This window comes from Carassius auratus, chromosome 32 (assembly GCF_003368295.1).
Source record: "Carassius auratus strain Wakin chromosome 32, ASM336829v1, whole genome shotgun sequence".
Classification (NCBI taxonomy): Eukaryota; Metazoa; Chordata; class Actinopteri; order Cypriniformes; family Cyprinidae; genus Carassius; species Carassius auratus.
The window spans coordinates 3,900,151-3,915,410 of record NC_039274.1 but is presented as its reverse complement, the minus strand read 5'-3'; the positions used below and the strand labels follow the sequence as shown (position 1 = coordinate 3,915,410).

The 15,260-nt window shown below is 38.1% G+C and overlaps 1 protein-coding gene across 5 annotated transcripts in view; it reads right to left on the bottom strand.

Moving 5' to 3' along the window:
- The window catches only part of LOC113051386 (NHS-like protein 2), an 80,700-nt gene that overhangs the window by 63,385 nt on the left and 2,055 nt on the right, over window positions 1-15,260 (bottom strand). Inside the window, exons 1-2 of one of the 5 annotated variants that reach the window (XM_026215092.1) lie at window positions 4,756-5,395; window positions 4,557-4,680 (exon numbers count right to left, since the gene is read on the bottom strand). The exons of 2 other annotated variants lie outside the window; for them this stretch is intronic. In XM_026215092.1, the coding sequence (XP_026070877.1) occupies window positions 4,557-4,647 (91 nt within the window). In that variant the 5' untranslated portion in view covers window positions 4,648-4,680; window positions 4,756-5,395. Of the gene's footprint in view, window positions 1-4,556; window positions 5,396-15,260 lie in introns of those variants that run through there. 2 more of the 5 variants (XM_026215088.1, XM_026215089.1) reach the window with 2 other exon arrangements.

Genomic DNA, 15,260 nt, shown 5'->3' with positions numbered 1-15,260 from the left:
TATGAGGAACAAGGGACAGCACTGGAAATACTGACTTATTATATTTTTATTTTTTTTTCCAATAAAAGCCTTTAAAACTTTGTGGAAAATAATCTACAAATACTGAAGCAGCAAACTTTGCAAAACACAAAATGTATGTCACTGCCAAAAAAATTGGCCATGACAAGTATGTATATAGCAAGGATGCATAAAATTTATCAAAACTGATATTGAAGACTATTGAAAGATGAAAAAAAAAACATTTATTAGCCCAACTGTTTTAAACACTGATAATAATAAGAAATGTTTTTTGAACATCAAATCAGTATTTTAAAATGATTTCTGAATGATTATGTGAAGTAATGGCTGTTGAAAATTCCGCTTTGCTGAATAAATTAAGATATCAAATATAGTAAAATACAAAACATTTATTTTAAATTGTATAGTAATTAAAATTTTACTGTATTTTTGATTAAGTAAATGCAGCCTTGATAAGTATAAGAGACAAAAACATAAATCCTACCAATCTCAAACTCTTAAATGGTCGTGTGTGTATGTATATGGTGTGTATATAGCCATGATGTAATTTTTCTGCAGCTGCAGAGTGTAGAAATAATCTTACATCACCTGAAAAGAACAGTGAATAAACATTTCACAGTGCTTTATCGATATGCACTGACTCACTGAGTGCTGCCATTGTTTCCCTGAAGCAGTGAAAAGATATTTTCAGTGGTATAAGAAGCTGAGTTGGGTTAACCAGCAAAAGAGAACAGGGCCGTGGCCTCCCTGCACCACTGGGAGGTGTGTGTGGTCAGGGAAGAGCTCCTAATGTGAGCCTGCAGCATCCAAGATGAGTCCACGTGTGCCAGGACAAGCAGCCAACAAAAAGATTCAGACTCAAAGGACAAGTGGAATGAAAGGCATGTAGTGAGGTAGAAAAACATTCATTCCCTCACAAAGACAAAAACATTTTAAAGAATAAACGTTGGAAAGACAATGACATTTCTAAACTGGTCCAAATCCAACGTGCATGAAGAAAACAGCACTGGTTTGGGTGCTCAACTCTCTCACCGTAACCCTAAAAATCCCACAAAATAAATAAACAAAACCGATAGTATTTAATGAAAATGGTTTAATGGAAAAAGTCATTGCTTCAAGCCTCTTAGAGAATGTGAACAAAGCAAACAATGAAGAAACCTGACCGACTTGTTATAAAGACGAAATGCCTGCAACTCACTGCAGACCATACTGATAGTGAATACATCACTCGATCTAGAGGGGTTATATTTACCACTGTGTACATTTCAAAAACAATTTGAAAACTGGAACAGGCTTATATTTATAAAAAAAATGAAACTATGGAGTTCAAGCACAGAGGGTAGAAAGAGGGTGTGTGAGAAATATGGTGAGAACGCTATTGCTCTGGAAGGGCTGCCTAGCTGAGATAACCATCAGTGCTGTGAAAACGGAGAAATGGGTTGATTTGTGCTGGAAAAGAGAGAGCTGTACAAGAAAAAGGTTGTTTCTTTGTTGTCCACATGACTGGATTAATATGAACATGGAAAGTGGAAAACATCTGCTGAGTATTACCAGACGTCGGGGGACGCTTATGCACCCCTTGCACCTTGGAGCCTCACAAACACACGTGCAAAAAAACACACGTATACACGCACACATGTACACAATCCACACGGTGCTCATTTCCTGCTTGGAAAGTGGGGACAGGCCATCAGCACCATTTCTTGAGTCTCGTTCTATACCTTCACTCCCATCCCCCCATATTTGTGAAACTCAAGTGGAAGTAAAAAGAGGCGTTTCCACTTCAGTAATATAATACAGTAAAACATACAGTACACATCCTCTTCAGCCAGATGCATGATCAGTCCCAACTCACTGAGGAATGTAAAACAAACACGAACAAAATGGAGAGGATGACATCATTGCAAATGGAGGGAAAAGGAAGAGTGGCGGAGCTTAAAGTGCTTTAAAGTGCAAGATGATGTGATGATGCAACATGATGATTACAAGCTTGAATGTTGAGCATCAGTTCACAGCTTGGCTCATGACAGTCGTCAATGTAATTAGACAGCATAGAGACATCGTGCATGTAATATGATTACAACATCTTTTTCACACCAGGTGATTTCACATCGGGCTACCATCATACCGAATTTCTGAAAGTCATTCTGTCTGTTTCCATGGAGATGATTGGCTGAGAGCGAACGACCAAACTTAATTCAACAAAGCAGATGATTCAGGCTCTCTGTAGATGTGTTTTTAGATCTGCCTTCCTGTTAGGATGTTTTTCTTATCTAAATATTAGTCACGAGAACAGAATCCACAAATCTGCTGTAAGACCCACAATGGGCACATGCTATTGAGACTTGTCAACAGGCCTGGGGATTTAGCTATCCCAGCATGCCCGTGAATGTCGTAGCATGGCACTATAAGGCGGCAGAACACTCTCAGCGGTTTCCTCTAAAAATAAACAACAACGACGACAACAAACGCTGGGGTTAGCGCTGAGTTGCAGCTGCCAAATATGAGCTAATGGCATTAGTCAGGAGGGCAAAAAAAGACAAATGCAACTTATATGTTACTTCAGAACAACATGAGGAATTCAAGAAGTGGAACAACCGCAATTGCTAAACCGCATATTTAATCTGATGCCAAACCATCACTGGTTACTACCCTAATTCAAATACTACCAGAAAGAATTACCACAGATCTGGCCAGTCCTCAGTGTTAATAAAGACTTCAACCGAGTAAAGAAATGGTCCCAGTCTGCAGAAATGCACAGTGATGTTTCTTCAAATATTTACTGTATTAACATACACTACTGTTCAAATGTTTTTTTTAATGTTTTTGAAATTATTTTATTTTATTTACTTTATTACTTTTATAAATTACTTTATTATTATTTTATTATGAAAATATAAATATATATTTAAAATAACTTTTCTATTTTTAATTAACTTCAAATTTTACTGACTTTTCAGCATCATTACTCCAGTCTTCAGTGCCACACGGTCCTTCAGAAACCACTCTAAAATGCTGATTTGATGCTCAAGAAACATTTAACATTATCATCAATGTTGAAAACATAATATTTTCGTGGTAATCATAAAAGTCATAAAAGCAATAGAAAGGCAGTGGTGAGTCAATTGTGATTTCATGAGCAAGAATCCAAATGACAATAGATATAAAGACAAATAATAGGTAATAACCTGTAAACTCAAATGAAACCTGTCCACTAATAATAAAAAAAAGAAAAAACATTCAATCAATGTATAAAAAGGGTCTCTGTAGAAACCTCCAATTATTGAACCATCTGTTTTGCGTTAATAATGAAACAATGCAACAATAGCCAGTCGTGAAAGATCTCTTTTAATCTTATCCAGCAACACAAACTGAAAGAATAAAAGAGCATCTCAGTTCCTCGACATACTGGTTCCACTGCCTGGACCAGAATCAGAAGACTTCAGAGGAATTCAGAAGAGAAACCCGTTTCATGAAATATGGATCAAACGAAATGCAATGATCTCACCCAGAAAGCCAAAATCGTTTCTCTGTATAAAAGAAAACACAAAAACATTGTTCTCAGGCCTCTTTTTAAAGCTTAAACTACAGAAACCACAAACAAACAAATATACTCACAGGTAAATGGATTAAACACACCATAGATGAATACCAGTGTGAAACCTTCAGGCCACTCCTTAGTGCACACATGAAAAATGAAATGTTTGGTTTGGCTGCAATGAGGTGTCATATGATGATTGGAGCTGAAGGTCTCTGTGCCACATGCCTAGAGGCTACAGCTCAATGCTCGGCTTTAATCCGCTACTTTTTATCTGTTTTAGCCCACAAAACAGGTATGAAAAGAACTGCAGATGTTGCGTGAGTGAGCAGAAATCTGAGGTCTGGCTCGCTGATAAACAGTAGAGTGATACTGCAGTCATAAGACCAACATACCAGTACTCATGTAAGAGATGGAGAAAAGACGTCAGAAAATCACCACCATTCCACATTTGATAACATACAATTAAAAGTGTTAACTTTAACTGCTCGTACTGTATACTGCATCACTGACTCCTTTTTTCAATCAGTGCAAACTCCCAAGAATTGTATAAATGGCTATATCAACAAATGAAAATTGTACTTCGTTCATAATTAATATTATTAACATCACAGGGGTAAAAAACATGTTTTTATTTTATTCTTGAGTTTTCTTTAACAATAATACAAATTATTCTTTATAAAGAATGTTAATATTATTATTCAATCTAATAAATATGTAATTTTATGTAAAAAGGTAATCACCTTATGTAGTCTAATTCCTTCAACTTTTTTTTTTTTACAGCTGATGAGTTTGCAGAAGACTAAACTGTGTGTGTCTGTAAGCAAACTGATCAAATGTGCGATCAGTGTGTGTGATGGAATAGAGCGCATGATGAATGAGTGACCAGTGACAAACACACTGAACGTTACAAATCATGCACAGTCGCTACAAAGAGCACACACTTTCACCTAAAAGTGTTTGGAGCAGCATAAAGATGAATACAGTAAAGATCCTTTACCTCTGAAGAAGGGCATGGTGAACACTGCCTCCGATCCTCTCGTTTCCCCCTGCCTGCCCTGTCCCGGAGACCTCCGCCTCCTCCAACGCATCCCTGTACTGTCCGATAACACACACACCCTGCGCTGAATAAATGACAAGTCAGGAACATGCGTTTTCCCTCGTGGACAGCATCATACTCTAAACACAGACGCACACACCTAACACAGGAGTTCATAGAGAGTCAGGACGAGAGGATGCAGCTGCTTGTCCTTTCACACTTTCTCCCTCTCCCTCTCTCAACAGTTCTGCGTCTTTCCATCCTCACTGCAGCAAATTCTGCAGCGTCAGCCTCAAATCACAGCTTACACACACACACACTCTTACAAACAAGGCTTCACTGTTGAAAATTAGCAACCAGAACATCCACACCGTATAACCGTCATGAAACACCTGCTGTTCTCACATCACGCAGTCTCTATACTAGTGGTTGTCAACTGTTTTTTTTTTTTTTTTTTTTTTTTCAGGAAAGATTTTGGTGATGCAATACAGCTTGATAAACTAAGTAGCTTTTTTATTATTATTATTTTAGTTTTTAGTTGTTGTTGTTTTTTTGTAAGGATAGAATATCATGCAATCTGTCCATGCTGGCAATATCTCAGCTATTAACTAATTCATTTCTTTCTTCCAAATGACAAAAACCCCGATTAAATTCTGTGGCGTTTAATTGCTAATATAGGCTTATTATCTTACCCGTTTTAAATTATTATGCATGATTATATTTGGGGAAGTCGTGGCCTAGTGGTTAGAGCATTTGACTCCTAACCCTAAGGTTGTAGGTTTGAATCTTGGGCTGGCAATATCATGACTTGGGTGCCCTTAAGCAAGGCACTGAACCCCTGGGTGCTTCAGCATAAATGGCTGCCCACCGCTCTGGGTGTGTGTTCACTGCTGTGCACTTTGGATGGGTTAAATGCAGAGATTCTGAGTATGGGTCACCACACTTGGCTGTATTTCACGTCACTTTATATATGGTATGTTGCATTTGATTTTGTTGATGTTTTGCTGCATTGTTTAACCCTTTTTTTAAGCACTGATGTGTCTTAAAGCAGGAGCCTACGAGCAATGGCAAAATGGAACTACAGAGATTGACATTAAGGGCCCTATTTTAACGATCTGAAACGCAAGTGTCAAAGCGCGAAGCGCAAGTAACTTTGTGGGCGGGTCTCGGCGCTGTTGCTATTTTCCCGGCGGGATAAATGGCTCTTGCGCCCGGCGCAAATCTAAAATGGGTTGGTCTGAAGTAGCTTCACTATTCATAGGTGTGGTTTGGGCGTAACGTGAAATAAACCAATCAGAGCGTCATCCAACATTCCCTTTAAAAGCAGGTGCGCAAGTTCCATTATGGATTGCTATTATTATGGCGTATTTACCAGGCGCACGCCAGGAGCGGTTCACAGCCGAGGAGACTGATGTTCTTGTAAGAGCAGTGAAAGACAGAAGTTGTGTTGTATGGGGATGGGAGAAACCCACCCAAAATAGCGTCGGTTAAACAGGCGTGGGAGGAAATAGCCACAATTGTTTCATCGATTTTTTTTTTCCTGGTTCTTGACGGTCAAACCAATTTGTCAGATGTCCTTATACATATATGACCTCAAACAGGTCTGATCCTTAATTACTACAATTAGCCTGAATAATTTGTAAGCTAGATTTATTTTTTCACATCTTCGTGGCACACCACAATGATTTCCGTCATCTCATGTGTTAATATTTTTTTTAAGTGTAACAATTTATGATTTGCAAAAATAACTGTTGCATCTGTGTAGATTACATGAACAAAGTGTATGCGCGTTGTGCACGCTATACATTATGGTCAAGCATGCGCCCTTAAAATAGCAGAATGAACAACGCGCAACGCGCCACTGACTTTAGACTAGGTTTTTTCTGGTCAGTGGCGCAATTGTTTAATGGAACATCAAAATAGCACCAGGGATTGTTTGCGCCGGAACACGCCTCCTTTTTTGCGCTGAACCGCCCAGGGAGCGCAAGTTCATTCACTAGTTTAGCGACGTGCTTCTGTGGAGGGAAAAGCGCGCTTTGCGCGGGTGCAAAATAGGAATGACACATGCGTCGGTGTACAAAGTCAATTGCGCTGGGTGCAAGATAGGGCCCTAAGAGTCATCACACCACACCAATAAACTCACATACACACTTGCTTTTACACCCTTGTTGTGTTTATACTCCTGCTCTTGCAAACTCTTCTACTCAAACTTGTAGATTTAAATCATTTCAATGATCTGTAGAAGGTTTAGTAATGGTGTTCAAATTGTGCAACTTGTAGTTTGTTCATAGCCTAAATTTAGATTTTTATTTCTGACTAAGTTATGTTCAATTGTGAAGATTATCTGAATGAACAAAACATCAAATACATAAGAACCATAGATTTTTGTTGTTCACTGAGCTTTTTTTCTACAATAATCCAATGGATGTTGTGGGAATCTAACTTCTGTTAGGTTGGGCTATAAAAAAATGTTATCCCTGCCGCACTTTATTTCTGCACACTGTAACAGTGGTTTACCACTCCAGAAGTTTAGATCAGTAACACATTAAGAAATATAAAATCATATATTTTATACTGAGGCACAGCCTGTCACCTGACTTTATTGCTTCACTGGTAATAACATCAAATTTCATAAGCTTTATGGTATCTGGCTAAAGGGAAGCACAAGCTACTCTCTTTCACTCTACATCCACAGCAAAATTTGACACCTTGAGTGATGTGATGGCATCCACATCTGTTTCCCCGTGTTTGTGTTGTGGTCAGAAGCACTCCAAAGACTGGAAATTAGTGGCCCAGTTGGAACCCGTTTACAAGAAACACGCTGGACCCATTAGAGGAATATGGGTTTGGTGATTTGGCTAAAGATGTGGAATAACAACCACTAAACAAAATCACTGCACTCACCATACAGCATATTTTTGATGCATTCAACAGATGACTCGGATACTGTCATGCTGTGATGACTGCATAATTAAAAGACATATTCCTTGAAATTTTATTGATATGTTTTTCAATGTTATGATCAAATCAGCGAACACAGTTGGAGTTTATTTACACCCACTGTAAATAGTTTCATTTAAAATGTCTGTTATGGTGATTAGTGTTACTATCAGTGAAGCAGTCATATTCATTTCAAATCTAAAACTGCTGTGAATAGATCATAAAGTCAGTGTACCATTACCTCGAGACCCGCTAGTTCATAAATCGTTTACTGGTTGGAGTGTTTCATTGCAAAGATGTGTTGGCAAAAGCACATATTACAAGTTCTAAAATTAGATTTCGAGGCCGACTGTCAAATATATCTGTAAAACTAGGTAGATGATTGAGATGAAGTTGTTAACAGTGTTTACTGGAGACCTGTTTGAACTGATTCAGTCTGATTTGACAAACCAAAGCGGCATTTCACTGAAAAGAACCGCTTCAAAAGAAGTAGGAAATTAGGTTCTCCCTCTGAATCATCTTTCCATCTTATATGAGTTATACTAAATAAACACAAACAATAATTTAAAATATATAGTGCATTATAAAACAAATGAACAAGATTAATTATTTCACTTGATAAACTATTATCAGTCTAATTGTGTATTTGTATGCTACACTACTACATAGGCTAAGACTTAAATGGTCATTATAACATTATAACATGATTTTGGAGGAATTGTGATCAGTCACTAAAGACGGCACCCATTAAAAGTTCAATGAGAGCGCTTGAGTTCAGACAGAGAACCAATTTTGGAGGGGGGCTTGATTTCTTGCGATACCACACATTACTAGTTTTGCTAACGAACTTACATAACAAGACCTTTCATCTACTAACAGCCTTGTTTCTGACCTAACTACAGACTCCACTCGTTACCATAATGTCAACCTCAATTACCACTGTAAGCTTCCATAAGACAATGAATTTACTTAAATTCTCAGAGCATTTTATTAAACGTGTAAGGGTTTGCAGCTGTGTACAGTACAGCTGTAATCTATATAAAACAAAATCTTGAATAAACAGAGATCCTACAACTTTTCCATAAATGTTGTGCCTTTTTTCCAATTCGATGTTTCCCTCTTCTATAAGCCACTTCACATGCTCCCCAACATCTGGAAAACATTACTCACCTATTACAACACAGCTAGACATTTGTTGATCTTGACAACCCACATAGCAAACGGACTTGGCCCACATGTGGCCTCAAGGTGGCACTGCTGGCCTCCTGTTGGCAATGGCATGTACCCTTTCAGCCAGAGCTGGGCCACATGAGGCAATGACGGAAAGGCGGGGATCCGGCAAACAACATGAGGGCCGATTGTTGGTGGGAGGAGTGTGGCCCAGATCAGTCCAGTGATATGTTGCCCAAATCTGTCTATGATCTGGCAGCATATTATGTGACCCATAATAAACAAGAAGATAAATACAATATTGCCTGATAATGGTTAAATGATCACATACATTTTAATGAAGTGTAGTATTGTTAAAATTTAGTCTTTGAAATGGCAAGTCAAAACAGAATACATTATCATTTCAAAATTAAGCAAATCAGTCAGGTGCATTAAACTACTTAATTATGATTTTATTAAATTTTATATTATTATTCTTGGTACAAATAATCTTAGTATCCTTACATAAAAAGAAAGAGAAAGAGAGAAAGTATTTAATCGTTATATGTAATATTTATTTGGTTTACTATGGGACACACCCTGATCTATCATAAAGAGTGGGGGCACATCATTTTTATTAGTATGCTGTCATGCACAAGCATTAAAGGTCCCCTTCTTTGTGATCCCATGTTTTAAACTTTAGTTAGTGTGTAATGTTGTTGTTAGAGTGTAAATAATATCTGTAAAATTGTAAAGCTCAAAGTTCAATACCAAGCGAGATATTTGATTTAACAGAATCCGTCTACAAAAAACGACCTGTTTGGACTACAGCCCTCTAGTTCCTGCAGGAATGACGTCACTAAAACAGTTTTTTGACTAACCTCCGCCCACATGAATTCACAAACTGGGGGGCGTGGTCTTGTTGCACTCCGACAGAGAAGAAGGAAGAGCTGTTTGTTTTTGTCGCCATGAAGTTGAAACGCTGTTTTTTTTTTATATTGGAGTCCAATTATCTTTGTTTGGGCTTCCCAGGAACGCTGTACTTTGAGATTAATGGTTACAATTAATGTTTAACTCGGTTCCCGAAAATTATAATCCACATGTAAAACTATGTGCAGCTCATTTTGCTGAGGACAACTTTCTCAATCTCAATCAGTTTAATGCCGGATTCGCACAAAGATTATTCTTGAAAGATGGAGCAGTTCCCTCTTTGTCTGGAGAAGGCGTTGTTTATGGACCACAAGTAATAAGTGTATTTTATTATTCAAGTTGGTGCGTTTAACAGTTTCTGTAACTTATTACACAAAGGGAAACGCCGTTTAGCTTTGTTAACTAGATGTTAGGGCTGTGCAAAAAAACGAATGCGATTTTCATGCGCATCTCGTCAGTAAAAACGCTCCTGTGACTATAAATACATCTCCAGCACCTGCGTTCTAGCCCAATCATGTTACCAGGAGGGCAGCCTGCTCTCAGGTGCTGTCGAATCACAACACAGGAACCGCTGGCCCAATCAAGAACCCGTTACGTATTTCTGAAGGAGAGGCTTCATAGAACAAGGAAGTCATCAGCCCGTTTTTGTGACAGTGAAAACAGCGGTATACAGATAGGTGAATTGTGTGAAAAATACTGTGTTTTTTTACACGCGAAACATGAACACATTTTATATTGCACACTGTAAACACAATCAAACCTTCAAAAAAGCGCGTAAAATTGGACCTTTAAATAAAATGATCATGATCTAATCCTGTATCCATGTGATGCTTGGTGTGAGGATCAGATCCAAATTCAAACCGCATTCATTGGCGATATGTATCTCCTTCCTCTGTAGCTATAGTAACTATTTAAAAATGTGCCATTAAGAAGTTTTACAGCAGCGATATCAAACGCTCATTGGCTCTCGTCGGTTTCGTCAGAGATTGCAACATGTCGTGTTTCCGGTGGTGCATGTTTTGAATAAGAAACGCGCGCCTTGAGGGAGTGGATCGGGATAGTATTTACAGTGATTAACAACTTAAATTATGCCCTGCTCCTCACACTACTATTATATTCTGCCAGAGTGGACTGCAACTGCAATGCATCTTCATTTGGACTACTGATGTATTTCTCTTTGACATATCTGTAATAAACTCTTATGATTAAGTTACATGTGTCTATCTGTTACGTTTCACTTATAGACTGTATACTTTATACACTCAATCTTTATTGGTTGATTTGTTCTTTATAAAAATAAATAGAAAAACCAATGCAATAAATTTTTTATTGCACAGTTACATGATAGATGGTTTTAAGTTTGATTTTCTATTCAGTTTAATGTACTTTATTGGCATAGTTTGTGTCTACATTAAAGCATGTCACAAAATGAATATTTGCGATCATAGTAATATACAAGGTAATAATATGAAATATTAACATTCCCAGACAGCAATATAGTGTTGGCCATGAGCCGGCCCACATCTGGCCCGCATGCAATCCATTCGGGCCAGATCTGGGCCGACACTGCTAGTTGTATGGGATGGGTCTAGGCTATATAAGGCTCAGGTGAGGCACAGATTTGGGGATTCTAGTTTACTTAAGGCTGAGAATTGGCACCAATAATAAAACCTGTTTTGGCCCAGTTCAGGGCCAGCTAAGGCTGATTAACTGGCTGAGATTTGGGCCGGTTAGCCCATGTGTGGCCCAAGTCTTTAATCCAGTTCTGGGCCACTTCAGGGCCGTAATTCTTTGCGGTACTTGGGCCGAGGGAAAAGTCATTGTGTGGCCCGGATCTGGGCCAGAAGACATGTGGGAAGGAGCCGTTCTCAAACTAAATATTGATTTTTAAGTAATTGTGGTCTGATAAAACACAACAGTACCAGTATCAGGTGAAGACGCAGACAAACTAGAGTTGGTGTATTTTAAAGCACCTTAACATTCGAAACACTGCTCTGTTTATTCGTTCTTATTATTTTACGGTTGTGAGTGGTGGGTCAGATGAAGTCCATAAAATATAAACAGAGGGATTTTGTTTTCTTTGGCTGCCTGGTGCTCAGACCATTAACAGAGACTGAGACTTAAAGTGCACAACATGTAAAGCAGCATTGCGTGGAAAGATATTCCAGCAATCCGATCCCAGTATGAAATGTCCCAACAGTAATGGCAGCTGCTGCATGGAACTATAACAGGTCACATGACTCAGAATTACTCCCCCTATGAGGTAAAATGGGGTCACTTCAGCCAAAGCTAATGCTCAGTACTCATAAAAGAAGACCTGTTGTCTGGTTGCAATGGTACAAGCAGATATTAGTTTCAAACTTTGGATGGTTTTTGAGATGGTAGGGATATTTCTGGTGCACCTCCAGCTACCTTCACATAAACAGATGTTTTTGCACAGCTGTTCACAATAGTTAGGTTTAATCCTGCTAAAAGACGAGGAGGGAGATGATTAAACACATTACAGTATGATGCAACGGTACACAGCTGCTAAACTTCATGCAAACACTTTTCAAACGTCAGTGGCTGGTCTAAGTCTGTGGGATCTGTTTGTGTATGTTTTTCAGGGCCCAGAGGAAATGTAGTTCCTCTCCCTCTCTCTCTCTCTCTCTCTCTCTCTTTCGATAGGAATCTTAAAGGAGAAGACCGAGTAAACACATAACAGGATTCACATAGTGTGTGAACGTGCCTGACATTTCCCAGCCTCTTTTCAAAACATATTAATGTCAAGGAAGGAAAAAAAAGTTTTAAACATGGAAAATAGGACTAAATGCACAGCTAAAACTTGTACCCTTGTGACAAAGAAGTAAACATACTTTTAAAAAGAGTATGGAAATAATATATTTTAAAGAATAACTGAATGTTATGTTGTCGGACATTTAATTGCGTGTTATTTACAATAAAAGGAAATATATTATGTTACATTTATTTTATATTAAATGCAATAAGTTAAAAGTACTTTTTTACATACTTAAGCAGAACTTAATACTGTCAGGGGTAGTTATGGAGAACATTTATTAACGAATGTAATGAAAAACACACCATAGATATAATTTACATTTTAAGTGCTTTACATGTGCTTTATTATGCAAGTCAACATATCAAAATTAGTGTACTTCTTTAAACCACAATGAAAGATTAAAAGAGGATTTAAAATGTACTGCAAAGTATACTTTACATTTGACATTATTATAAAATGGTAATTAATTAATTAATTAATTATAAAAGTGTAATCATTTTAAGTACACTCAAGCGGCCTTACATTCTATTTAAATTTTTCTTTTACCGTAATTTTAACATTATATGCATTTTAAAATATCTTTTTAAGATTTGAATTACACTACAAGTGTGCATTCAATACAATTAAGCACACTTCTTTTTCACAAGGGTATGCATTTTGTAACACATACTAATACAGTAACATAAAAAAAAAAACAGTTAAAGGGATTAAAAAGAGAGATTACCCACCCTCAGGCCATACAGGTGTGATTTCTTTTCTTTTTTCAGATTTGGAGGAATTTAACATTACATCCCATGTTTGGTCACAAATGAATCCTTTTCAGTTAGTGAGTGTTTTTACCTGTGGATTATTATGATTTTTTTCTTTTTATGCTTTGGTTTGAACTCATTATAACAGCATCCTCATTCTGTCTGCACCTATTTACTTGAGAAGAATCACTGGTGAGCAAGTGATGTAATACTAAATTTCCCCAAATGTTTAGATGAGGAAGCACGCTAATCTACATCTTGGACAGCCTGAAGCGTGAGTATATTTCCAGCTAATTTTCATTTTTGGGTGGACTATCACTTTAAGCAAAAGTGTATCTGTTTTTGTAATGTTTCAGTGTGTCTGGGGGCCAAAAGCATGTCGACCGCTCTGCTACATTACAACACTATTGTATCATAGTAAGAGCTGGATGGACTGTAATGTATAACACACACACACATACACTCTTTGGACTAAACACTTTCTTTCCAAGAGTTGCACAACTGCTTAGAGCTGGGACGCCAGGACAGGAAGGGCGAGGAGTGACTTACATATGTTCAACATAAAAACACACAAAAAATGTCTGCACAGCACAACTCTGGCTTCAGAGAGCATGCTGGAACGGAGTTTCTCTCCAGATACATCTGCCAGTATCTGGCAGACAGACACACTATGTTAGAATTTATGTGTCAGCTCTTCTTAGTTGCTAGCCCCCCTAAAAAAAAACATTAAAGGTAGAAAGAAATCGAAATTCTGGAGGTGGAAGCTCTTGGACTTGTTGCGCAACTGTTGCATTTAATTTCAGACTAATTGATTCCTTTTGTGCTTGTTGTTTTATCTTTGGTAAAAAGGTCAAAGTGAGAAATCATCCAACTTGAGATGGGAATATTGCATTGTATTTTGTCATAATACAGAGCAAGAGGTGACACCTTCTTAACTATGGTTAGGTTTATGAAATGTATGGGTCTGCATGGGTTTTTTAGTCACGGATATGATCATCTTTTCTATGGCAACTCAGGAGCCCAGACCATAAGAGCTTATAAAGGAGCAAAACAGGCTAAAAATAAGACAATTTGAAGTGTTTTCTCCATTCAGATGAATATACTTGCTACTCTGTCCTTGAATACTCTGGCCCACTCGCTTTCTCCTTCTATCTTCTTCTTCTTCTATCCTCCACTTCTCTGATCTTCTGTCTCACTCATTCCACCAATCCTCTCATGCTCTCTCACACACTCTATTCAAATTATGCTTTACTCAGTTCAGAGCATTCTTCACACTTTGCCTCTAAAAGTCAGGGATATAATCTCTATATAAATCTCCAAACATTAATATGAACGTCACTGCAAGATTTACATCCTTAATCTCCACCAGATCCACAGTTTGCACATAACAATTCACAGACATATGAAACGCTCAGCAAGGGAAAAAACAGCTCATGAAAAAAAAAGCTGTCTTCTTCCTAAATACACACATACCTCGACCTGGTCTTGTGACTTTCACATGAATGACTGAGGAATGAGGCAGCAATCGCTGGAGTTGACTGACATTCAGGATGAGCCGAATCAACTATCAGTTTTAATTCAATTGCAAAACTGGCCCTGCTTCAGTCACTATAAAAACAAGCCTCCAGTCTGCTACTTCACCTCCTGTCCCAATCAAACAGTCTCCAGAGGGACCTGACCCCAGTCCCCAAACCACAGTGGAGAAGAGTTCCCAGCCGAAGAATCCAGTGCATACAGAGATAAACCACATCATTAATCTTCAACATGTCAAAGCATGGAAGGAGCTCAAGCTACTAATGCTTCACAATTACAGAATTAAACAAATACAGTATCAGTGATCGCGTCCTGAACTTAGAGGATCATCTCCATGCTTTGTTTCTACTGCGGTCTGCCACTGTAAAATGATAAGGACAGAGGAAAAGAAGCACTCCAGCACTCTGCCAAATGTTAAACTAAACAATACAGAGAGGCTTTCCCTGATAAGACAAAGGAAATGGATGGAGGGAGGAAATATTCCGCACATCTTCAGATGGTGAAAGTTGGCAAGGTTGATCTAGTTTCAGTGCACAGAGCAGTGTGGGAGGTGTCAGCAGGAGTCGATGCCAAATGCGTCTCAAA